The 25,637-nt window shown below is 39.2% G+C and overlaps 1 protein-coding gene across 1 annotated transcript in view; it reads right to left on the bottom strand.

The window, feature by feature from the left end:
* Nucleotides 1-24,117: 24,117 nt before the first annotated feature.
* The window catches only part of C14H8orf34 (chromosome 14 C8orf34 homolog), a 515,144-nt gene continuing 513,624 nt past the window's right edge, over nucleotides 24,118-25,637 (bottom strand). Inside the window, 1 exon segment of the mRNA XM_064267783.1 lies at nucleotides 24,118-24,409. Coding sequence (XP_064123853.1) covers nucleotides 24,327-24,409 — 83 coding nt within the window. The 3' untranslated portion in view covers nucleotides 24,118-24,326.

The following is a 25,637-nucleotide window of genomic DNA, read 5'->3' as shown; positions in this document are numbered from 1 at the left end:
TAAATCAATATGGACACATTATTATAACTGAAGTCCATAGTTTACTTAGATTTCCTTAGTTTTTAACTACCTTTTTGACAAATGCTCTTTTTCTTTTCCAGGATCCCATCCAAGGCATGATTTTACATGTAGCTCTTATGTCTTTTTAGGCTTTTCTTGACTGTGGCAGTTACTCAGATTTTCTTTGCTTTTGAAGAGTTAGACAGTTTTGAGAAATACTGATACTATGTAGAATGCCCAACCATTGAAATTTGTTTGATGCTTTTCTAATGTTAAGTCTGGGTTTATGGGTTATGGGGGAGGAAAACCACAAAGGTATACCATCATTTTTATCATATCATATTATATCAATTGTACAGACTATCAACATGATTTATAACTGCCGTTGTTGACCTTGATCACCTGGCTCAGGTAGTGCTCGTCAGTTTTCTCCACTGTAAAGTTACTCTATTTTTCCTCCTTTCCATATTGTACACTTTGGAAGACAGTCACCACACACAGCACACACATAAGAAATGAGGAGTTATGCTTCACCTCCTGGAGAGTGGAGGAGTATCTACATAAATTATTGGAGTTCTTCCCCAGGTTAGATTTGTCTCCCCTCCCCCTCCCCCTCCCCACTTATCCCTCCATTCTTTAATTTATTTAATCATTTATCTATATCCAAAACAAACAAACCCGTTGCTGTCCAGTCGATTCCTACTCATTATGACCCTACAGGACAGAGTAGAACTGCCACATAGGGTTTCCAAGGAGCTGCTGGTGGATTCAAACCGCCAAACTTTTGGTTAGCAGCCATAGCTTTTAACCACTATGCCACCAGGATTTCCTATGGACTATTAGATACTTATCTTATATATTGGGGTATAATCCAATACTACTTAATTTTGTTTTGCTCAAATTTTTCCAGCTTTGGCCATTGAGAGCTCTCTCAGTTGGCTCCTGGGTGTCTTTGACATACCCCATGAATGTGTGTGTGTCTGTTAAGCACTTCCTTACTTCCTGCTACTATGAGATGCTCTAGGTTCATTTTGTATATTCTCAGTCCAAGTTCTAGAATCAGCCTTTTCTTTAAGGCTTGTTGGTTACTTTTATTGAAGAATGATATTCTAAAAAAAAAACCAAACCCGCATCTGTCGAGTCTATTCCAACTCATTATGACCCTATAGATGATATTAGGAACCAAGATCTGGGCATTATGTGTGCTTTTAGGCCCTTTTACCTGACAGAGCAAAACAATATATGTATTTATACTAACCCATGTACATTTTTTTTTAATGTACATACACATATTATAAATATTACTATAGGTAGCCATCTGCATCTATATTAAGCTATACATGAGTTCCCACTAATGTCCCAAACTCTAAGCCATCACCACATGGATCATTCAGCCTCTTCTTCCTCTTCCTCTTCTTCCCTTTCTCCTTCCCCTCTCCCACCCATTCCTCTTCCCTTCCCCTCTCCCCGTCTCCTTCTCCTCTTCTTCTTTGTTAATCTTTTTTCTCTGTGTGTTTTATTCTGAATGGTTTCCATTGCTCCGTCTTCAAGTTTACTAATCATATTCCCTTGAAATGTCCAAACTGCTTTTAAGCCCATCCAGTATATTTCTCATCTCAGACATTGTAATTTTCTCATCTTGAAGTTTGATTTTGGCCATTTTTTATATCTTCCAAGTTTCTACTTACCATTTTTAATCCTTCTTCTTACTTCTACAATATAAAAGACACAGTTATAATTACTGTTTTAATGTCCTTGTCTACTATTTCTGCGTTGCTGGTGTGTGCTGTCCAGTCAATTCCAACTTATAGTGACCCTATGGGACAGAGTAGAAATTTCCCATAGGGCTTCCTAGGCTGTAATCTTTACGGGAGCAGATCACCTGATTTTTTCTCCTGTGAAGTAGCTGGATGGTTCGAACTGCTCTTTTGGTTAGCAGCTGAGCACTTAACCGTTGTGCCACCAAAGTTCCACTAATTCTATAATCCCTGTCACTTTTTAGTCACTTTCTATTTATTGATTTGCTTATTATTGTAGGTCATGTTTTTTTCTGCTTGTTTGCATTTCTGATGATTTTTATTTGGATGACAGATGTTATGAATTTGACTTTATTGGGCGCTGGATATTTTTGAAACCCTGTCAGTATTCTTAAGCTTTGTCCTGGGACAACATTAAGTTATTTGGAAATAATTTTTCCCTTTTGAGTCTTGACTTGAAGCGTTAGTCAAACGGACTGTAGCAGGAGTTAGTCTTGGCTTAGTTTTTTCCCACCACTGAGTACTTCACGTAATGTAGTAAATTATGAAATTTGGCACTCTGACTGATGGGAAAAGAAATATTCCGATCCCTGTGTGAGCTCCAAGTATTTTCCCCCTAATCTTTTGGGGACAGTAGTTTCCTTGGCCTTGTATATTTCCCTCACACGCATCTGTTGATCAGTACTCAGCTGATGACTTGAAAGAGATCCTCTTCAAAATCTCCGGAGCTCTATTTTTTCTAATTCTCTTCTCTCTGGTACTCTGCTCTGTGAACTCCAGCTGTCTCGACCTTCCTGGAATCTCATCTGCATCTCCTCAGTTCAGAGAAATTGCCAAGTTCCCCTGGTTTTCCCTCCCTGTGCCACTGTCTAGAAGCTGGAATTTTTTTTTTTTCCCAGTCAGTAATGTGGGAGCAATCCCTTTGTTTCCTGACTCTAAGCGATCGTTATCTTTCATTGCCTAGTGTCTAATATTTTGAAAGCCATTGTTTCATATATTTTTGTCCAGTGTTTTATTTTTTTCAGGTCCAGGGGTAATTTTGGTTCTGTATGTTGGCCAGTGGAAGTCCTATTTTTTCTTTTTGAATGAGCTTCGTTCTATCTGGTTCTAATTTACAGAGTAGCAGAAGTAATCCAATTTATCTTCTGTTAGATTATTGAATTCATTTAATTTACTCTCCATTGACTTGATCAGAAGCTAGTATTTTCTGTTTTTCTTTACTTCATATTTGGATGCTTTCTCCTATTTTGGAACCAAGGTTTCAAAGAAACCTATATCCCCACAGGGATGTTTATTACTTCAGCCTACCCACAGTCCCTTAGGATTCTCTCATTTACTTTTAGAGAAATGTATACCTCACTCAAGATGTGAAGATACTCATTTATTTTGGATTTCATCAACCTTTCCCCAATTCATCTGAATTTCAGAGTATTTGGCAGATATTCCTCATAGACTGTGGTTTTGGGTGGTGGCTATTTTCCATTTTCACTACAAATAGAATTTTCTTTTATATTTTTCATTTTTGTGTTCTTTTGGGTTGGTTTCAGCAAGCGTCATAGATTTCATAATTACTCTGCCATCATTCACTGAAAGCTTTATCTTTATTAATGAGGCTATAAGTCTCCTATTCATCAAAGTCTGAACCCTCAGCTACCTTTCCAACCATGGAGATCAAGAGATAAGATGAGTCAGTCACTTAATTATTAATTATTTTAAACAGTTTCTCCTACATTGATCTCTTTTAATGCCATGGAAACACTGGTCTAGGCTTTTATCATTGTGTGCTTGCCTACAGCAATCTTCTCTTTATGTGTTATTTAAAACCCTCTTTCTTTGAAAAGAATGTACAAAATTGATTTAAAATAAACCATCTAGGTACAAGTTTTTGCTCAGATGTTATCTTTTCAGTAAGACCTATCCTGACACTATTTGAAACTGCAATCTACCCTCCTCCGGCACTGCCTAATACCCTGTATCTTGCTCTAAGTTTTCTTTTTCCATAAATCTTATGAAAAAGTGTCTAATATACCCTATAGCTCTATTACTATATATACCTCTAATATACAGTCTAACTTCCTTACTTATTATGCTTATTTCCTGTCTTTTTCTGTTAGAATATAAGCACATGAGAGCAGGAATGTTTGCTTGTACTGATGCTCTGTTCATCTAGAAGAAGGTTTTGCATTTAGTAGGTTTCAATATATACGTTTGCTGAATTAGCAAATGGAACTATTAAAGTGACAACGGATGAGCCATGTAGTTGAGTAGGAAGAACAGCTAACCGAGAAAATGGAAATAATTGCTGTACTTGCTGAGCTTCCTGGCAGAGAGTCAGGAATATCATGACTTAAAAAAGCTCACTTTTGATACAAATTGACAGCAATCTTTTACCTGGCATTAAACTGTAAAAGAATTACTGCATTGCCAATCTAATTTGTCTCCTTGATCTTTAAAATTCATCCTTCTCATTCCTATAGGATCATTTTTGCTAGTAACATATTAGAAAAGCCTAACATATTAGCAAAAAAAATCCTATTGATAGCCTTAAGGTGCATTCATATTTGCTACAGGATAAAGTAGTAACTTTTCAGTGGTATTCAAAGTCATTTTCAGCCTGGTCCTGTTTTATTCTCTGTTCTTTTCACTATATACTTTTCTAAACATTGAACTCCAAGGTTACCTACTTGCTAGTCAAAATGTTTTAAAAAATTCTTTTAAATAGTGCTGTGCATTCCTTCCTCCTCTCTTTTATTTACATGGTTCCTATCTCGCCAATTTCTATTGTCCTTGACTTACCAATGTCTTTCTCTCTTTCCAGAAATTGTTCAAATTATTCCTTCTCCATAAACAGTTTACATACCACTCATTAATTTTGGTCTTCCTCTGAACTCCTATGAGAATTGCCAGAGACAATTCTTTTGGGAATTAATCATGTGCTATTCCGTTTCATAGCATTTCTAGTATTGGGATATTATTTATCACTTGTGTTGTTTAACCTTTTAAGTGATTTTACTCTTTCTTTGTAACTAAATTGTAAGGTCCTGATGTCAGAGACAATGGCATATCTCTTCATATTCTATACGCACTTGGAATGTATTCAATAAACATAGGTTAGTTTTTTTGTTTGTTTCATAGCTCTTTGTAATGTCGAGAGCATTTGCGTGTGCAATAACTAATTAGACTCTCTCTCATTAGTTTACCTGAGAGATAATTAAAAAAAAAAATTACCATCAAGTCAATTCCGACTCATAGTGACACGATAGGACAGAGTAGAGCTGCCCCATAGGGCTTCCAAGCAGTGCCTGGTAGCTTCCAACTGCTCACATCTTGTAATACTAGTCCTATTTTAATGAAAACTCAGGCAAGCCATGTAACTGGTCCAAAAATAATACCAGTGAGCATAACACTAAGTCCAAGCTCTGAGGCTGATTCCTTGTTCAGATTCCTTTACACCCACAGTTACTTAATTGTGTTCAGTTTAACAATAGATTCAATAGCTCTACCTTGACTTCCAGCCAGGATTGAATAATAAATGCTAGTTGAACCAATGGTGTGACCTAAGTCTATTCACTCGCTCTTATAGAATGCCATTGATTCATCACTCAGTGTTCTGTTATTACTTGGAGTCTCATATAGCTGCATGACCACCCTAAGGCCTGTGTACTTCTTCTGGAGCTGAGAATGCACAGCCTCCCCTCCCCGTAGTATAAAGGCATTGTGGTTGACCCCCAGATTGATTGTGCAGCATCCTTCTCATATCACTGGCTGTGCCAGTGGATCTCAGGCCAAAGATAATATCAGTAGTAGGAGCCCCCTTCCAGGACACACCTGGGGCAGAGAGGCCCTGAGTGCTCAGAGTAGCAGGTAGGCCAAGCCCTTCAATGAACAACCTCCACAGATTCTGAACTGCTCTGCATTTCTCTCCTCTAGGCTTGATCATTTTGAAGAAGGTTGCTAGATCCACCACAAGCTTTGACATCTCTATTCCTGGTCCAGAACTTGGCTTAAAAAACCACTTTATATGAACAGATACAATATATTTTAACTTTTCTGATCACAGGAGACAGTGCCTTCTAGGAAAGAGCACTGAAAGGCTTAGCCTTCAGAAAGAACTGGCTCCGATTCCCAGTCCTGGTCTAACTCTGAATGTGAACTTTGGCAATTCAATTTCTCTGGGTTCAATTTCCTTGTTTTTAAAATGCAGGTCATCTCTGCCTTTTGGGGCTGAAAGAGGATTGGAGATAATGTACATTAAGAAATTGTAATATTGCCTGGTGTCAGAGGTCAGCAATGCAGAACTGTTACTGAGGGATGAATTGTGAAATTCTCTCACATTGAGTAGCCTCAGATGGCAATGAAAAATTTACAGACTCATGGCTAATAGGACTGAAATATTAGGTCAGAGCTTAATATGCTACTCTTTTATACTAAAGACAATTGCCTCCCAGTGCATAGTTTGGCCTAGAATTTGGAATGGGTAGCATATTTGTAGAAGTTATTTCTCCACCTAAAAGCTGCCATTCCCTCCTCCTGCCCTCAGGACTAAGAAGAAGACCAGAAGCCGGTACAGTTTAACTTTCAGTGGTAAACTTTCACCATGGAAACCTTTTCTCTTGGCTTTTGAAATGTCATCAAAGAGAGAAATAGAGACATACGTTCTGCATTTTCTTTAATTTTTAATCAGCTGCAAGTGTTAACCCAGAGACCATAGTGTTTGTATATGATCCCACAATTAATGTGCAGGCTACATAGAGTCATTGCACCCCACACACACTCTAGTTCTTCTTCCCATTTGCCTGACTAGGGGCAAGGAACCCAGTGTCTTTGTTAATCAGCTACACAGACAAAATCAGGTGGAGTGTGTAAGTGGTGTGCTGGAGTCAGCTCCTAACAACTGTGACAAGTTGGTAGTTTGGAATTAGCCTTGGTGAGAGTATTTACACCACAGAAATGGGCCTGCACTACAAATAAGAGCCTTTTATTAGGGTGAATTTGGCTGCTAAATATTTACCAACATACCACAGAGTATGACCATCACATATCCTTACCATCTGCATTTATGCCAGCCTATGGGTATATAGAATCTCCAGTGCAGACTTATTAAGACTGAACTTTGGTTCTGCTTGATATCTGCTTAATATCACACCCTGTAAAGTTCTATCCATTAATAATCAGAACATGGAATGTACGAAGTATAAATCTAGGAAGATTGGAAGTTGTCAAAAATGGAATGGAATGCATAAAAACAGATATCTTAGGCATTAATGAGTTGAAATGGACTGGTATTGGCCATTTGGAATTGGACAATCTTGCAGTCTTCTATGCCAGGAACAACAAATTGAAGAGGATGGTATCAAATTCATCATCAGAAAGAATATCTCAAGATCTATCCTGAAGTACAACAGTGTAAGTAATAGGATAATATTCATACTCCTACAGGGAAGACTATTTAATACGACTATTATTCAAATTTACTGACCAACTACTAAAGTCAAAGATGAAAAAATTGAAGATTTTTAACAATTTCATCAGTCTGAAATTGATCAAACATGCAGCCAAGATCCATTGATAATTACTGGTGATTGGAATGCAAAAGTTGGAAACCAAAAAGAAGGATCTTTAGTTGGAAAATATGGCCTTGGTGATAGAAAGGATGCTGGTGATCATGATATAATTTTGCAAGAATGATGACGTCTTCATTGCAAATATCTTTTTCCAACAACATAAACAGCAACTATACACATGGACCTTGCCAGATGGAACACACAGAAATCAAATGGACTACATCTGTGGAAAGAGATGATGGAAAAGCTCAATATCATCAGTCAGAATAAGGCCAGGAGCTGACTGCAGAACAGGCCATCTGTTGCTTATGTGCAATTTCAAGTTGAAGCTAAAGAAAATTAAAACAAGTCCACAAGAGGCCAAAGTATGACTGTGAGTATATCCCACCTGAATTTAGAGACCATCTCAAGAATAGATTTGACTTATTGAACAGTGATGGCCAATGACCAGATGCATTGTGGAATGACATCAAGGACATCATACACAAAGAAAGCAAGAGGTCATTGAAAAGGCAGAAAAGAAAGAAAATACCAAAATGGATGTCAGAAGAGACTCTGAAACTTGTTCTTGAATCTAGAGTAGCTAAAGCAAAAGGAAGAAATGATGAAGTAAAAGAGCTGAACAGATTTCAAAGGGCAGCTTGAGAGGACAAAGTAAAGTATTATAATGACATGTGCAAAGACCTGGAGTTAGAAAACAAAAAGAGAAGAACATGCTCGGCATTTCTCAAGCTGTAAAAATTGAAGAAAAAATTCAAGCCTCAAGTTGTAATACTGTAGGACTCTACAGAGAAAATATCGAATGATACAGGAAGCATCCAAAGAAGACGGAAGGAATACACAGTCACTGTACCAAAAAGAATTGGTTGATGTTCAACCATTTCAGTAGGTAGCATATGATCAAGAACTGATGGTACTCAAGGAAGAAGTCCAAGCTGCACTGAAGCATTGGCAAAAAAACAAGACTTCAGGAATTGATGGAATGCCAACTGAGATGGTTCAACAAATAGATGCAGCACTGGAGATGCTCACTCGTCTATGCCGAGAAATTTGGAAGACAACTACCTGCCCAACCGACTGGAAGAGGTTCATATTTGTGCCCATTCCAAAGGAAAGTGATCCAACAAAATGCAGAAATTATTAAACAAAGTTCTATCTTTTGGATTATTGGACATGTATGTGCTTAATGAAAACCCTGGTTGGCGTAATGGTCAAGTGCTATGGCTGCTAGCCAAAAGGTTAGCAGTTCAAACCTATCAGGCATTCCTTGGAAACCTTATGGGGGCAGTTCTACCCTGTCTTATAGGGTCGCTATGAGTTGGAATCGACTCGACGGCAACAGGTTTGGTTTTTTTGGTTTGATGTACTTAATGACTCTCTTAAAAAGAAAGGTTAATCCCAAGAATCAATGTAGCTGATGGATGAGTGAAATAATATACACAAACCTCGCAAAAGTTCATGCTGAGGAGGCCCACACATCACTCCAAACCTTTTCTGGTTTGGCTATCAGGGTGGAAATCTCACAAACTTGGGTTGGCAAAGAAGATTTCCAGTTTTTCCTGGTTTGGCTCAGTCATGGATACCACAAGCTTGATTCAGTTTTTCCTATGATATTGCTTTACTTCCGATTCCACAAGAAACCATAAAGTACAAGGATCAGGAAAAACAAAACAAAGAGCATGAAAAAGTAAACGAGAAGGGAATTTGACCAGTGGCTTCAACCCTCAGTTAGAATCTGATTTGATCTTCATGGCAAGTGTTCTCATGCAGTTTAGACCAACTCAAGCTTCCCCTGTTGCTTCTCATTCCTTCACATTCTACCTGGCAAGATTTCAACACAGAGATACAGAGCCGATGCCACAAATGTGTTGCTTTGACTTGTGTCAGCTCCTCTGAGGGGCACTGGCACTCAACAGTGACCCTGCTTTTGGAACCAATCAATATGGCAAATGAAGACCTCCAAATTGTGGTAAAAGCACAGTTGGCATGTTTCCTGGATGTCTGTGATCAGAACACACAGAGCATTTTATTTTCTCTTCTGTTGAAATGCAGTCTAAAAAATACTCAGGAGCCAATCCTGTGAGCTCATTCTGCCTTTGCCAAAGAGGCCTCCCCCAGAGCAGGAGAACGGCAGGAGTCGACACTGATGCAGGAAGCCATTCCCGCCCCATCTCAATCAGAGATTCTTTCTAATGCAGTATTATTAACTTCTACATGGAAACAAAATCTCCTAAGTATTTTTACTACAATTTTCAAAAAAAAAAAAAATGAGACGCAACTGGATGGAGGTAGCCAGTGATGTCTGTGAATGAGGTACCAGGTTGGGAGGTGTGCCAAGATCAGCCACAATCTCTTTCTTGGGAATGATCAAAGTTCAAAGCTGCCTCGTTGTGACTCCACACGGGGAACCATTTGCTTTCATTGCACGGCAATGAGTTTGGCCTGCGGCCTTCAGGGAAGTTCCTGTCCACACCTTTATCCACAGCCTGCCTTGGAATAAACCGGTTGCCCTTGAGTCTGCTCTGACTCATGGGGAGCCCGTGTGTGTCGGAGCAGAACTGTGCTCCACAAGGTTTTCGATGGCTGTGTTTTCAGGAAGTAGATATCCAGGGCTTTCTTCTGAGGTGCCTCTGGGTGAACTCAAACTTCAACCTTTTGGTTAACAGCTGAGGGTGTTAGCTGTTTGCACCACTCAGGGTGCATTTATTGATCGCTTACTATAGAGCAGAGGCCCAGGATTCAGGGTGCCTGGTTGGACTCATCTATTTATGGATGTGGGAGCAGTTTCCTTAACATCAAAACCGGTTTCTTCTCTTAGTGTCCTATCAGCTGCCTCACCCCAATGACAAATGGCAGTATCCCTTGGCGCCACTTACAGCTCTGTCCATTTCATTTAATGCTTTTTGTTTTTAGTCCATATCTGTGTATTAATATCAATAGTAATCTCCTCTTGTTTGTTTTTGCTGACTTCAGTCCTTCCAAGATCAGAGGTCAGAGTATTACCTGGAGCTTATTTGCTGGAATTTCATGGTAGGAAGATGAGATAAGCTCTCTTCCGGGGAAGAGAAACCCTTTCTTGACTATGTACCCCAAAACAGCCAGGTTTATGGAAATCGAACGATTCTACTGGAACAATATTGAATGATGCAGGAATCATAAAAAGAAGACAGAAGGAATACACAGAGTCACTGTACCAAAAAGAATCAGGGCCACCGATTCTTTTCACAGTATGTTTATTTTTTTGAGAGCCTACTGTCTACAAACACAGGCCCAACCCCAGGGATACAAATGTTCAAGAGGTTTGTCAGAGTTAAATGCCTGGAGACAGACACCGTGTGCTCTCAGCGTATGAAGCTCACAGTGAGGTGCAATGTGCTAGAAACAGACCTGTGTGAGGAGTAGTATGACATATTCTCAGAGGTCATTTTTCTCAATCATCAGGTCATTAACCTTTCCATAACTAATATGAAGTTATAGTAATGTCAGCTCATCAGGAACATTCACACACCAGTCATAGTGAAGCATAGTCTGAAAGTCTGCCCTCTTGAGTCCCCAGGTCGCCCAGGTTCATGGGCTTGCCCTGAAACCTACTGCGTCATTCCAGGTAAGTTCACTCACATTTCTCTTCCTCCAAGTTACCGCGTCTATAAATTGGGGATAAACACAGTGCTGCTTCACATGGTTGTAGTAAAAATTACCTGAAATAATGCACGTGCAGTGCTTAGGGAAGTAGTTGGAATGTGGAAAGCCCTCAGTACACATCGTCGATAGCTACCAAAAAACAATTTTACAAAACGTTATTTCAAAATATGTAAATACAAATCTGTTGTTATTGCTGTTGTTAGGTGCCATGGAGTCAATTCCAACTCATAGCGACCTCACGTGACACAGCAGAACTACCTGAGGGTATTTCTGGCCTATAATCTTTACGGGAGCAGACTGCCAGGTCTTATCTCCCATGGAGCCACCGGGTCTGTTCAAACCTCCAACCCTTTAGTTAACAAGTGAGTTCTTAACCGTTGAGACAGTAGGGCTCATATATGCATATATATCATCATTTAACTTTGATTACAACCTTATCTAAGTGTGACTACTACAATTTTATCAATAAATAGGACCTCTGACAAAGTGGTTAATAGCACTGGACTAAGACACACTAGGTATGACCCTCTGTCCCAGCACAGATGGCTAGGTCATGGGTGTATTACTTATCTCCTCTCAGCCTCATAGAACAGATTTTGCACAATGAATTAAAAGAGTAAGTACATAAAAGATACTAAAACCTTGGTTTATAAATTAGTTGAGACATATACATGTTTGTTTTCTACAATGAAACACAAATTTCAATTGCTCAACTTAAGCCTGTAATTATGTTCTAAGTAATTTTTCCTACACATGCCTTTATACATTGCCTTTAATACCTAAAAAGTTTTGCAAAATAAAGTGATAAAATTTCCACCAGCACAATAGCTCCACTTTTGCTGAGAACCCAGGCAGTGAGATAAAGCATGGATTAGTCGCAGAATCAAATGTCTGCTGTTTATACAGGGCCTTGCAAACACAGCTGTAACACATTACACTAAACACTTCAAGCCCACGGTTAGCTGCAAGCTCTTTCAAAGCCTCTCTTTTTAAGCCACAGTAACCTGGTCATTTCCCTCAAGAAGTCATATATGTTGCACAACCTCAAAGCTATCCACTCCTCTTGCCATTTGCTAGGTAATTTTTAAGACAGAATTGCTGCGTGACTGCTGTGTTTTTCAGACACTAGATGGTATTACTATCGGAGTTTTGCACTTAGCACTCAGCGACCTTCAGGTACATTTTAGAAGAGTTGCCAAAGCATAGCTTCTGCCCATATCCAGGTCCAGTTATATTAGCTTTGCAGAGATGGGTTCTGTAACATCAAAGACACAGAAGTGAATAAGGAGCCACCAAAGAAACAGAAAAAAAAAAAAGAAAGAGCAGGAGTAAGAGAGCCAAACACAAGTTGAAAAACCAACAAATAGGCAGGTAATAATTTGCAGCAAAGGAAGAGCTCTGGAGCTTGGACCAAAGAGGATGATAGACGCCTCCACCCGCTTCTCAAAGAGTGTCTCGTAAGACTCTGAGATTAGCAACTGGCAACGGTTATTTTCCTTATAACTAACAAAAAAAATTGTTTGATTACTTTTAGCAAAAGGGAAGATAAATTAAAAAAAATGTTGCAAATTAAAAACCACAGTGAGATAAACCAACAGGACTGATTCTTAAGCCATCTCTTAAAGATTTTGGTCCCTTAGTCACTATTAACCAAAGAAAAAGGAATTAAGGCATTCCCAAAGTAGATGCCCCCACACATTCACTCCAAAGACCCCAAATTGATAACGTCTTACATTTTATTTCTAAGTAAGGAAAACTCTATGTTTTTTATATCCCCCCATCACATTCCCATGTAGCTGCTTTTTATTTCATCCACCCCCAGGAAGTTTCTACAGCTTCATTAAACCAGCCTACTAAAGGTTGTTCTACAAAGAAGCCCGTGCTTGTCTCTCTGCTGAAATCCAGCTGTGCTTACAGGAACCTGAGGGCCTTGAAGTACAGGGATTTTGACCTTCTGCGTCCTAGAAACAGTCTGGGCCACCCACTCTGTTCAGTGTACATGAACTCGTTACTCTTGAAATCACTTCTTCAGTCCTTGAAGTGCAGATGTGTTCCTAAGGCTTCTGTCCTAGGACCTGTTTTCACTGCGCAGATGACAGTAGTGATGTCATCTACTCCCTTGACTTCTATTATGTGCTATTCTAACATCTTTATGTTGAGGATGCTCAAAAGCCTTGGATATCTTCCAGCCTCTTTAAATTCAACATGTCCCCAGCTGAACTCAGCACCTTTCCCTCACTTCAAACCTGCTTTTCTTACAGGGGTCCACATTTCACTGCCAGCTATCTTGGCCAGAAATCTGAGTATTATCTATCACTCCTCTCACCCAGCTTTAATCAATCGACTGTCTAAATTCCTCTTCTATCTACTTCTCTCTGTCTCCACTATCTACTTCTTTCTATCTCCAATGCTGATTACTGAACAATGTCCTATCCATTCTCCCTGTCTCAGATTTGTCCTGTTATCTATTTTGCACACTCATGCCTAAAGATATCTTTTTAAAATGTAAATCTCATAATTTACTTCCTCAAAACTCTTCCATGTTTTGTTTGTTTTCCCTCCAAAATAGTGCATGTTATAATGCCCTTTATGGTTTGGCTGCTACTAATTTCTCATCTGTATCACTTGAAAATACTTCCCTCATCGAGGTTCCAGCCATACTCAATTGCTTATTTCAGCTGATATGACATGCTGTTTCTTATTTCTAGATATTTACACATGCTGGTCTCTCAAAATACTCTTTAGCTCCTTTCTCCATTACTATCCCCAATTCTCCTTGACCTCCATTAAGTTTACCTGAATAATTTCACTCCCTCCTGTATCCTTTAGATTTTAGATTAACCAAAGCCCAGGAGTCCTTATCGGTAATGTAGATCAGGTACTCCTCTGGTATTCTCAATTAGCATCCTGTACTTTGTCCTTAGGATATATTGTAAACGACTGTTTATTTTCAGTATAATGCTGGCACCAGCCACCAAGTTCCATGAATGCAAGGACCCTGTGTGACCTACCACTATCAGAACTGCAGACTGTAATACAGTATAGGGTATATAGCGCCTAGTCAACAAACACTTGTCAAATAAACGTTAGATGATTTTTTTATTCTTAAAGGCCTGTGAAGGAGATAGTCCCTTTTTCTAATGAAAGGAAGTAAAGAAATAGCCGATGTGACCTTTTTCCTGTCTGCTAATGTGCCCTGTAGTGACATCATATGTGGATAGTCACAATCCCTGCCTGTCTTATTCCTGGAGGCATCACCCAAGGAGAACATTTTCCTGACCTGTGAGTTATAGAAAGGCAACCCATTTCTTAAGGAGGTATATTCTAGAAAGACTGTGGTGCAAACAGTGTCAGATGACTTAAATCTGACTAGAGAAAAGTAAAATGAAAACAGCATTAAAATTATGGTTGTCCATTCTCTTGGTAGTTGCGATTTCCTTCTCCCTTTTCTCTCCTCTTTCTGAACATTTCTCTGTTGTCTGCTTCCTGACCTTCTCTTTGGCCTGACCCCTAAACTTTGGTGTTCCTGCGAGAGGTATCATTCATGCCATAGGCTCTCTCTCCTTAGGCAATGTGATCAATCTTCAAAGTTTTCACAAACCCTTTTATTTATATAATTGACAAATTTGCATCTCCAGATTTGTCCCCAAGTTTGGCCCCAATACGTGCTAGACATTTCAGATCAAATGTCCTATAGGCAGCTCCATCTCAACATATCTAAACTGAAGTTATCATCTCCAGCAGCCCATCTCCCCTGGCTGCTTTTCCTCCTGCTGTCCTATTGCCACTCGCAGGCCCAAGTTATAAAACTGGGAGGCACTCTTGATGGCTACCTCTCTCCCTCCATGTATAATAATTCCACAAGAGCTGCCAATTCTACCATTAAACATTTTTTATTCTATCTGCTCCCCTGCTTCCAGAATATTACAACCATAGTTAGATCCTTACCATCTTTGGACGTAACAGACCTAAATCAACCTTTATGATATTTTACTTGAACCCTTGCAACAGACTCCTAACTGGTGTTCTGATTTCTAGGCCTTCCCACTGCCTGTGTCTCCCACTCCTCCTGTTATCCTAACTCTCTGTCTGGGAGTGTTATTCTCATTCCATCGCTGAAAATCTTCAGTAGCTCCCTTCAGTGATGATTCTCAACCTTGGCTATTTGCTGGTATGAAATGAGGAGCATTTGGAAAAAATACAACCTTAGATCAAATGAATCTTAGTCCCAGAGGATGGAGACTGAGTTGAACCAGGGTTGAAGACCACTGGATGGCATATGCGGTTTTCCTAGCCCCGTCCCTGACCGCTTTATTACCACATTGACTCGACAGCACTGGCTTCTGGGTTATGTGCTAATAGCAAATAGCACATGCTTATTATGCTCATCCTCATGTACATCCTGGCCACTCAGGCTTCCAGGCTGGATCCACTGAGATCTCCTACCTACCTTCTTTGCTCAATTGACCGTGTTTCACCTTTTGGGATCCAGCTGAGGCAGCATCTCCTCCAGGTATCATCTCCAACATCATCTTCTCCTATACCCCGCCCACCCCACAGACCACCTGCTTTTACATCCAGATCCCAGATGGGTTCGGAACTGCTCTTTTATGCTGCCATTAGTAGCCTAGCCTGTAAATGCCTCTAATATTGTACATTACCACATTTTATTGAAACTTTCTGTTCATATATCTGTTTCCCCACTATATAGTGATGGCTTAAGAAAAAGCGGTTGGCCTCCATGTTCAGAAGATGAGGAGCCACCATAGTCCCAACCAAGGGCACCCAGAGCCTGTGGTATGACATAGACCCCAAAGCCTTCTGTCCACAGTAGTCATGTTAGAGTGAGTGGGGAATCTGAGGACCATGTGTAGATTCCTCTTTCATTGGATTTTCAAGCTCTACCATGGCAATAACTTTATGGTTGTGTTAACAATCCCCAGATAGGCAAAGTGAGTAAGGAAAAAATAAGATGAGTGTCAAGAAATTCAGGTTTCATGTGTGACATTTGAAACAGCAGATAGGAGAGCAGCCTGGAGAAATTCCCTTTTTTGAGGTCTCACTGTTTACTGTCCTTGGCCTGTGGAAGTGGTTAAAGGAACTGATAAAGAAGAGAGGAAAGAGGTTCTGTGTGTGTATGTGTGTGCGGGTGTGTGTGTGTATAACCACTTAGCATCTTCAGTAACGCTACATTCTGATATCCTGGTGGGTCTGATTCCTGAGGCAAGTGTGGCATTTGGTAGGAAGATTGTCTCTGAAAAAAGAAGAGTGGCAAGAGGAAGACAAAAACCCACCAAATGATGGACAGAAACAGAAGAAGGTATGGCTCAGATGAAGGCATTGGCGGTGACATATTTTGTGTGTGTGTGTTTTCTGTGTGTGTTTAAGAAAAGAATATTTCTAGTAGGAAAAGCCTTTGGATCCTCAGTTGAGGATATCTGAAGAAATATTCTTTGGTTAAAGATTTTCAAATAGAGGAGTGTTCTGGTTACATAAACTTAGTTTCTTTTCTTCTCTCCTTTCTCCTAAAAAATGTACTGTTTTCTAAGTTTTTCATTTGCTTATTTCTGTATAAAGCAATAACCTTTATGAAAAGTAGTCTCATGAGATTATATACACAAGAAAATGTTAGTGTAAAAATTTTATTATATTATTTGATTCAGGAATATGACATAATTCATACAATCCAAATTTCTTTGTTTATTCTTTAACTATGTTCCGGCCTTTAACATTTGTTTCTTTGACAGTTCTACAGGCAGTTTTATAATATAACCTTATGCCTGAAGGGTACAGAAAGCAAACTTAGACTAAGACAAATAAGCAAAAAAACAGACAATAAAGATATATTCAATAGATTTGCTTAGATCCATTCACTTGGCATCAATGCATAACACATTCCAAAAGCGAGCATATATCAAATTTTAAAACAGATAATCTTAGTTGGGTTTGATAATCGGATAAATGATCAAGGAATTTTGATTGCATATATTTTGGGGCATGCATTTCATTCCTTATTGATCCACTTAGCATTGATGTATCAGTGATTTGTTTTGATAGGAACAAGGAAGGTAATTGTAGAAAGGAGCCATGGCCTTGCTGCTGCACAAACGCATATGGCAGGTGATGAGAACCAAACAGCTAAACTCACAGAGACCTAAATGGCACACAGTCTTGGCACATATGGGTAAGTACAATGTTTATTGATCTAAAAAATGAGAAAATGTTATAAAAATAGGAGTAGAAAACCCTAGACAAGTTAAAATACAGAAAAAGTTTAAGCAAAGTTCTTTGAATCAGGCAATATTTCATATCAAATATTGATCTTAATAGCTAGGTATAAAGTAATCTAAACCCAGGACACTAATCATGTCAAAAGGCAGCAGGCATCCTGACCACTCCAGAATCCTTTGCCAGGGTTAGTGATCTCTGATGACACACTCTGATACCCCCTGGTTACAACAGTGCTTGTTAATTATCAATATTATAAAAATAACCATTCTCTAAATGATTACACCTAGTAAATAAAATTAGAACTATAAGCAAGGATTTGAAAAATGGCGATTTCTCTAAGGGCCACCTCCAACTTCTTCTGCCTGCTTCACAGACCTGCAGGGGAGAAAGGAAACAAAGGAAAACATACTTAATAACATGACTATGCTATAGCATATTAAAAGGAATGATTGGGATTTTAAAGCTTTTCTTATACCCTGCACAAACATTTTCAATGTCTTGACTTTAGAGATTACCACTACTAACCAAATATTGCTGCCAGTAAGTTCATTTCTGATATCTATATAAAATGCATTTGTATGAGTAATGTGGAAGTAGATGTTCTGAATAAAAATATCTTTAACATTAAAATAGATTGGCTTTTCTCCAAATACTGCCAATAAGAAATACTTACAAGGTGTGTACACAATTACTGTCCTGGAAGGAACCTGGAAAACTGAATCCAGAAAGCCTGGGTGGCACTAAGGTGTATGAATCCTACTTCAGCAATGAAACTATTTGCTGACACTATTTGATCAGGAAAAGTTCTTTTGCTTTTTTTTCAGAAGAACATGCTTAGGATGGCAAGAAGGAAATATCTACGATCCTAGAATACTTAATTCTATGTGTTTTGTTCTTTTTGTACCATAGTTATATTTGATGTTTCTGATTCACTCACTAGACCAGAACATTCTGAAAGAAGAGTATTAATTTCCACATTTCTCACAGGAGCTGAAAGAATATTATGAACATGGTGACTGCTCAATAAATATTTGTTTAAAGGAAGACAAGGAGAGAAGAAAGAGACACAGGTAGAGAAAGACAGAGAGAAGAAAGAAGGAAGAAAGGAATCAAGAGAGTTGGGGAGGAAAGGACTGGAAGAAGGGAGAGAAAAAAAAAAGAGAACCCAATTCTTTTTGCACATACATACTTTTCCTCTATCCGGAATGTTCTACATACCTCAACCAACTCCAGCTAACCCTTTTGTCTGACTAACTCCTGTAGTCCTTTAAGTCTTAGCCTTAAACTTCACTCTCTGACCCTCTGACTGCTACTTAAGGTAGAATTTTCCTTCTGTATACACTTCTCCCACACTAATCCTTCTACAACAACCATCAAAGTTTTGTGTAAATAATTAATCCACGCATATTTTCTCCACCATTCATTGTGTGAATTCCACGGTGAGAAGAACTATGATAGGTGCCATGGCCCCCAGACACAACATGTGCTATTCCCTGGCATAGCTTCTGGTTCATCCCCCCCTCCCAAAAAACCAAACCTGTTGCCGTCAAGTCGATTCCAACTCATAGCAACCCTATAGGACAGAGTTGGACTTACCCATAGAGTTTCTAAGGAGCGCTTGGTGGATTTGAACTGCCGAACTTTTGGTTAGCAGCCATAGCACTTAACTACTATACCACCAGGGTTTCCAAACAGAGTAGAACTGACCTACAGGGTTTCCAAGGAGCGGCTGGGGGATTCAAACTGCTGACTTTTTGGTTAGGAGCCAAATGCTTAACCACTGTGCCCCAGGGCTCCTCCGATTCATTGCAGGCCTTTATTAAATATTAATCACATGAAAGATTTACTCAGTTGATCTCTTGAATTGAATAGTAATATGTCCGTATGTCACACAAAGAACACTTAGAACTGAAGAAGAGAACCACGTGAAATAGGAGCATGTGCGTTCCTACAGTTGTAGTTATTACATGGAATAGAATACCTTTTTTCTCTTTTTAAATGACGCAAGAGGACAGAGCTAGAAAGAAAGTAGCTACAAGGATTCAGATTTTGGAGTCAAAGAAGACAGTAATTTCTTTTATAATAGACTTTAAACATTGTTTACAACTTAAGCAGAACGGGTTTATTACAGAAATATTATAAATAAAAAAAGAGCTATTATCACACTATACACTTCTGTGTATATCCATCCAGACAACATTTTGTAGGTATAAATAAATGATTGCATGTGTGCTTGTGCACTATACGTAGCAAAAAACAGAATTACATTTAATATACTATCTTGTGATTCATTTTTATCATGTACTATATTGTGAAAATCTTTCTACGTCAGAATATGTGTGTATATTCAGTTCATATATATCTGATCCTGTCCTAACCAAGTATTCTATTATGAATATTACTATAACCCAGTATTCCATTATAAATATTACTATAACTTTTTAATCAACCATCTTTTGTTGGTCGTTGTTTCCATTTTAACATGTTTTCTACATTTTATTATAAAACACTTTACATCTGTGTTTTTATTGCATGTTGCTATGATGTTGAAAGCCACACCATTGGTATTTCAAATACCAGCAGGGTCATCCATGATAAACACGGTTCAGCAGTGTCCAGACTAAGACAGACTAAGAAGAAAGGTTTGGTGATTTATTTCCGAAAATAAGCCAATGAAAACCTTATGGATCACAACAAAATACTGTCTGGCTCTCTTGCTTTGGACACGTTAGCAGGAGAGAGCAATCCCTAGAGGAGGAGATTATGTTTGGTGAGGTAGAGGACCAACAGGGGCATGGGAGACCCTTGGTGAGATGGAATGACACAGTAACCACGACAATGGACTTGAATATGCTTTTGTGATTGTGAGAATGATGCAGGATTGGGATTTTTTTTTTTTTTCTGTTGTAATAAGGTCACACATGAGTTGGAGTCAACTCAACAGTGGCTAACAACAACGACTTTATGAAACGTGGCACTGAACATGATATTTTGATAACTACATAGTGGTGCAATGCATAAATTATTTCTTTGGAAGTAATTTCCTAAATATGACACTGTTGAGTCAAAAAGTATACATATTTCTAGTAATTCTAATAATTAAAAAAAAAATTAGAGCAGATCAAATTGAGTGAACGGTCAAGGGAGGATAGTAAAAATCCCTATTACTTAAGGTGTCCCACAGAGACTGGGTAATGACCATCTGGTAGGGGTACTGCAGTGAAGGGAGCCCTGGTGGCACAGTGGTTAAGAGTTTGGCTGGTAACCAAAAGGTCAGCAGTTCGAATTCACCAGCTGCTCCTTGAAAACCCTATGAGGCAGTTCTGCACTGTCCTATAGGGTCATTACGAGTCAAAATTGACTGGACAGCAACGGGTTTTTTTTTTTTTTTTTTGGTTTATTGCAGTGACGAGGCCAGCATTCAGCTGGGTAAGGAGTAAAAAAGAGTAGGTGGTTCTAAATGTCTTTTCCAATTTTAAGATTCTGAGATTCAGTGAGGGCTAAGGACAAACTCAACATCTTTGGTTCTCTCCGTGACATACTTGAGAGAAGTTACTGATATTTGTCTTTATATGTTGTTGTTGCTAGGTGTCGTCGAGTCGGTTCCAACTCATAGCGACCCCACGCACAACAGAACGAAACACTGCCTAGGCCTGCACCATCCTTAAAATCATTGTTATGCTTGAGCCCATTGTTGCAGCCACTGTGTCAATCCACCTTGTTGAGGGTCTTCCTCTTTTCCCGCTGACTCTGTACTCTGCCAAGCATGATGTCCTTTCCCAGACACTCATCCCTCCTGACAACAAGTCCAAAGTATGTAAGACGCAGTCTCGCCATCCTTGCCTCTAAGAAGCATTCTGGTTGTACTTTTTCCAAGACAGCTTTATTCGTTCTTTTGGCAGTTCATGGTATATTCAATATTCTTCGCCAACACCACAATTCAAAGGCATCAATTCTTCTTCGGTTTTCCTTATTCATTGTCCAGCTTTCACATGCATATGATATGACTGAAAATATCATGGCTTGGGTCAGGTGCACCTTACTCTTCAAGGTGACATCTTTGCTCTTCAACACTTTAAATAGGTTCTTTGCAGCAGATTTGCCCAATGCAATGTATCCTTTGATTTCTTGACTGCTGCTTCCATGGCTGTGGATTGTGGATCCAAGTAAAATGAAATCCTTGACAACTTCAATCTTTTCTCCATTTATCATGATGTTGCTCATTGGTCCAGTTGTGAAGATTTTTGTTTTCTTTATGCTGAGGTGTGATCCATACTGAAGGCTGTGGTCATTGATCTTCATTAGTAAGTGCCTCAAGTCCTCTTCACTTTCAGCAAGCAAGGTCGTATCATCTGCATAACACAGGTTGTTAATGAGTCTTCCTCCAATACTGATGCCCCATTCTTCTTCATATAGTCCAGCTTCTCGGATTATTTGCTCAGCATCCAGATTGAATAGGTGTGGTAAAAGAATACAACCCTGGCGCACACCTTTCCTGACTTTAAACCAATCAGTATCCCCTTGTTCTGTCCGAACAACTGCCTCTTGATCTATGTAAAGGTTCCTCATGAGCACAATTAAGTGTTCTGGAATTCCCATTCTTCACAATGTTACCCATAATTTGTTATGATCCACAGAGTCGAATGCCTTTACATAGTCAATAAAACACAGGTAAACATCCTTCTGGTATTCTCTGCTTTCAGCCAGGATCCATCTGACATCAGCAATGATATCCCTGGTTGCATGTCCTCTTCTGAAACCCGCCTGAATTTCTGGCAGTTCCCTGTCGATATACTGCTGCAGCCGTTTTTGAATGATCTTCAGCAAAATTTTGCTTGTGCATGATATTGTTCTATAATTTCCACATTTGGTTGGATCACCTATCTTGGGAATAGGCATAAATATGAATCTCTTCCAGTCAGTTGGCCAGGAAGCTGTCTTCCATATTTCTTGGCATAGACGATTGAGCACCTCCAGCACTGCATCCGTTTGTTGAAACATCTCAATTGATATTCCGTCAATTCCTAGAACCTTGTTTTTCACCAATGCCTTCAGAGCAGCTTGGACTTCTTCCTTCACTACCATCGGTTCCTGATCACATGCCACCTTTTGAAATGGTTGAATATCGACTAATTCTTTTTGATATAATGACTCTGTGTATTCCTTCCATCTTCTTTTGATGCTTCCTGTGTTGTTTAATATTTTCCGCATGGAATCCTTCGCTATCGCAACTCAAGGCTTGAATTTTTTCTTCAGTTCTTTCAGCTTGAGAAACACTGAGCTTGTTCTTCCCTTTTGGTTTTCCATTTCCAGCTCTTTGCACGTGTCATAATACTTTACTTTGTCTTCTTGAGCCGCCCTTTGAAATCTTCTGTTCAGTTCTTTTACTTCCTCAGTTCTTCCTTTTGCTTTAGCTGCTCAATATTGGAGAGCAAGTTTCAGAGTCTCCTCTGACATCCATCTTGGTCTTTCTTTCTTGTCTTTTCAATGACCTCTTGCTTTCTTCATGGATGATGTCCTCGATGTCATTCCACAACTCGTCTGGTCTTTGCTCCCCAGTGTTCAATGCATCAAATCTATTCTTCAGGTGGTCTCTAAATTCAGGTGGGATGTACTCAAGGTCATATTTTGGCTCTCGTGGACTTGCTCTGATTTTCTTCAGTTTCAGCTTGAACTTGCATACGAGCAATTGATGGTCCACAGTCGGCTCCTGCCCTTGTTCTGACTGATGATATTGAGCTTTTCCATTGTCTCTTCCCACCTATGTAGTCTATTTGATTTCTGTGTGTTCCATCTGGCAAGGTCCATGTGTATAGTCACTGGTTATGTTGGTGAAAGAAGGTGTTTGCAATGACGAAGCCGTTGGTCTTGCAAAATTCTATCATTTGATCTCCGACATTGTTTCTATCACCAAGGCTATATTTTCCAACTACTGATCCTTCTTCTTTGTTTCTAACTTTTGCATTAAAATCACCAGTAATTATCAATGCGTCTTGATTGCCTGTTCAATCAATTTCTGACTGCAGCAGCTGATAAAAATCTTCTATTTCTTCATCTTTGGCCCTAGTGGTTGGTGTGTATATTTGAATAATAGTCATATTAACTGGTCTTCCTTGTAGGTGTATGGATATTATCCTATCACTGACAGCACTGTACTTCAGGATACATCTTGAAATGTTCTTTTTGACGATGAATGCAACACCATTCCTCTTCAAGTTGTCATTCCCAGCATAGTAGACTATATGATTGCCTGACTCAAAATGGCCAGTACCAGTCCATTTCAGTGCACTAATGCCTAGGATATTGATGTTTATGCATCCCATTTCATTTTTGATGATTTCCAATTTTCCTACATTCATACTTCGCACATTCCAGGTTCCGATTATTAATGGATGTTTGCAGCTGTTTCTTTTCATTTTGAGTCGTGCCACATCAGCAAATGAGGGTCCCGGAAGATTTGCTCCATCCACGTCATTAATGTTGACTCTACTTTGAGGAGGCAGCTCTTCCCCAGTCATCTTTTGAGTGCCTTCCAACCTGGGGGGCTCATCTTCAAGCACCATATCAGACATTGTTCCACTGCTATTCATAATACTTTTCAGAAGTAGACTGCCGGGTCCTTCTTCCTAGTCTGTCTTAGTCTGGAAGCTCAGCTGAAACCTTTCCTCCATGGGTGACCCTGCTGGTATCTGAATACCAGCAGCATAGCTTCCAGCATCACAACAACACACAAGCCCCCACAGTACGACAAACTAACAGACACGTGGGGGAGTCTTTATATATCCAGTTCATAAAGCAGCCTAATACCCATGGAGAACTCAAGGACATATTTAATGGCAGCACAGAGTCCATGATCTGCATAGTGGGGGAATGTGTTTTCATTCCACATCCATCTAGAAGTGATTCTTTCTGTCATAGGAAAGTGTTCAAAAGCCCCATCCCACCACCTTGTCATGGGAGAATACAGACTCAGTGAGGTTCCTGACACCTACGAACCTCCATAGAAAGAAAAAGGAAACATCATGCAGGGTACCTGGGAAAATATCTTTTTCTCTTTAGAGGTAAAGAGGGCTGTGAACTTTGAGAAGTCGTAGATAGAACCCATAGTTATCTGACAGTGATATTAAATGCCCTAATACAAGGAAGCAAACATACCAGAGTAGACCAGTGAAGGACAAGAAGAGCATGGAACACAAAGAAGAAGTTCAGCAGAACCTGCACAATGAAAAAAAAAAGAGGTAATACACTGGACTGCAAAAAAATTATCTATTACTCATAATTCCCTAGTGACTTAGCCAATTTCAAGTCAAGATTAATTGAAACTAATAGAAGAACTACATTATACTATATAAAAATAGTGAGCTACAATTACATATAACTTAACTGTTTAACAGTGTATATATTCTCATTATACAATTCAGTCATTTGCTACTTAAATTTTTGTTGATTTTTTATAAAATCAGGGGCAAAATGTACCTCCATATAGTATTATGAATAGATATGTGGACTGGGGAAGACAATATCTAAATTGCAGATATAATTCTGATGCCCAGTGTGGGTAAGGACAGGAAAGTCATGCTTTACAGACTGCATTACAGACTGAAATCCTGATATAGTTTAGTCAGGGTAGGATGTTTACATGTTACATATGGTGATGTCATAAAATCTGTAAATTAACATATCATCACAAAGTTATGGTGATATTTACACGAGATAGTGTATATACATATAAATACACTCCATGCATAATGCCTGGCACATAGCATTACATCCTAAATGCAATTTCTCTGAGCACAACTCTTACGTATTAAATAGTGTTCCCCCAAAATATGTGTTGGAATCCTAACCCCTATTCCTGTGAATATAATCCTGTTTGGGAATAGGGCTTTCTTTACTTTGTTAATGAGGCCACATCAGTGTAGGGTATGTCCTAAACCTAATCGCTTCTGAGTTATAAAGAGCTCCAGAGACACTGAGACAAGCAAGCACAAATGGGGAGGGAGGGGAAGAGATACCACGTGAGGATTGCCAAGAAACTGAGCGAAGCCAGAGTTACAGACACAGAGGCTACAGACAATAAAAGAGACAAGGATCTTCCTCCAGAGCCAACAAAGAGAGAAAGCCTTTCCCAAGAGTAATTGCTCTGAATTTGGACGTGTTACCTCCTGAGCTGTGAGAAAATAAATTTATACCCTTAAAAGCCACCCATTTGTGGTACTTCTATTACAACAGCACTAGGAAACAAAGACAGCAACCCTGAGACAGGATACTAGAATATGAAGCTATCTCTGAAGGACAGGAAAAGCAGTGCCTTGTGAGACAAGGGGAGATGAATATTCTAGTTTAAAAGAGTGTCAAAACAAACAGAGGGTATAGCAGATGAAATAAGGAAATTAGGGAGATGAAAGAAATTTCAGGTGTCTTAAAGAAGTGCCTTGAAAGT

The sequence above is a fragment of the Loxodonta africana genome, chromosome 14 (genome assembly GCF_030014295.1).
Source record: "Loxodonta africana isolate mLoxAfr1 chromosome 14, mLoxAfr1.hap2, whole genome shotgun sequence".
NCBI classification, from domain to species: domain Eukaryota; kingdom Metazoa; phylum Chordata; class Mammalia; order Proboscidea; family Elephantidae; genus Loxodonta; species Loxodonta africana.
Note: the sequence above shows the minus strand (reverse complement) of the source record. Positions and strands in the feature narration are given on the sequence as shown.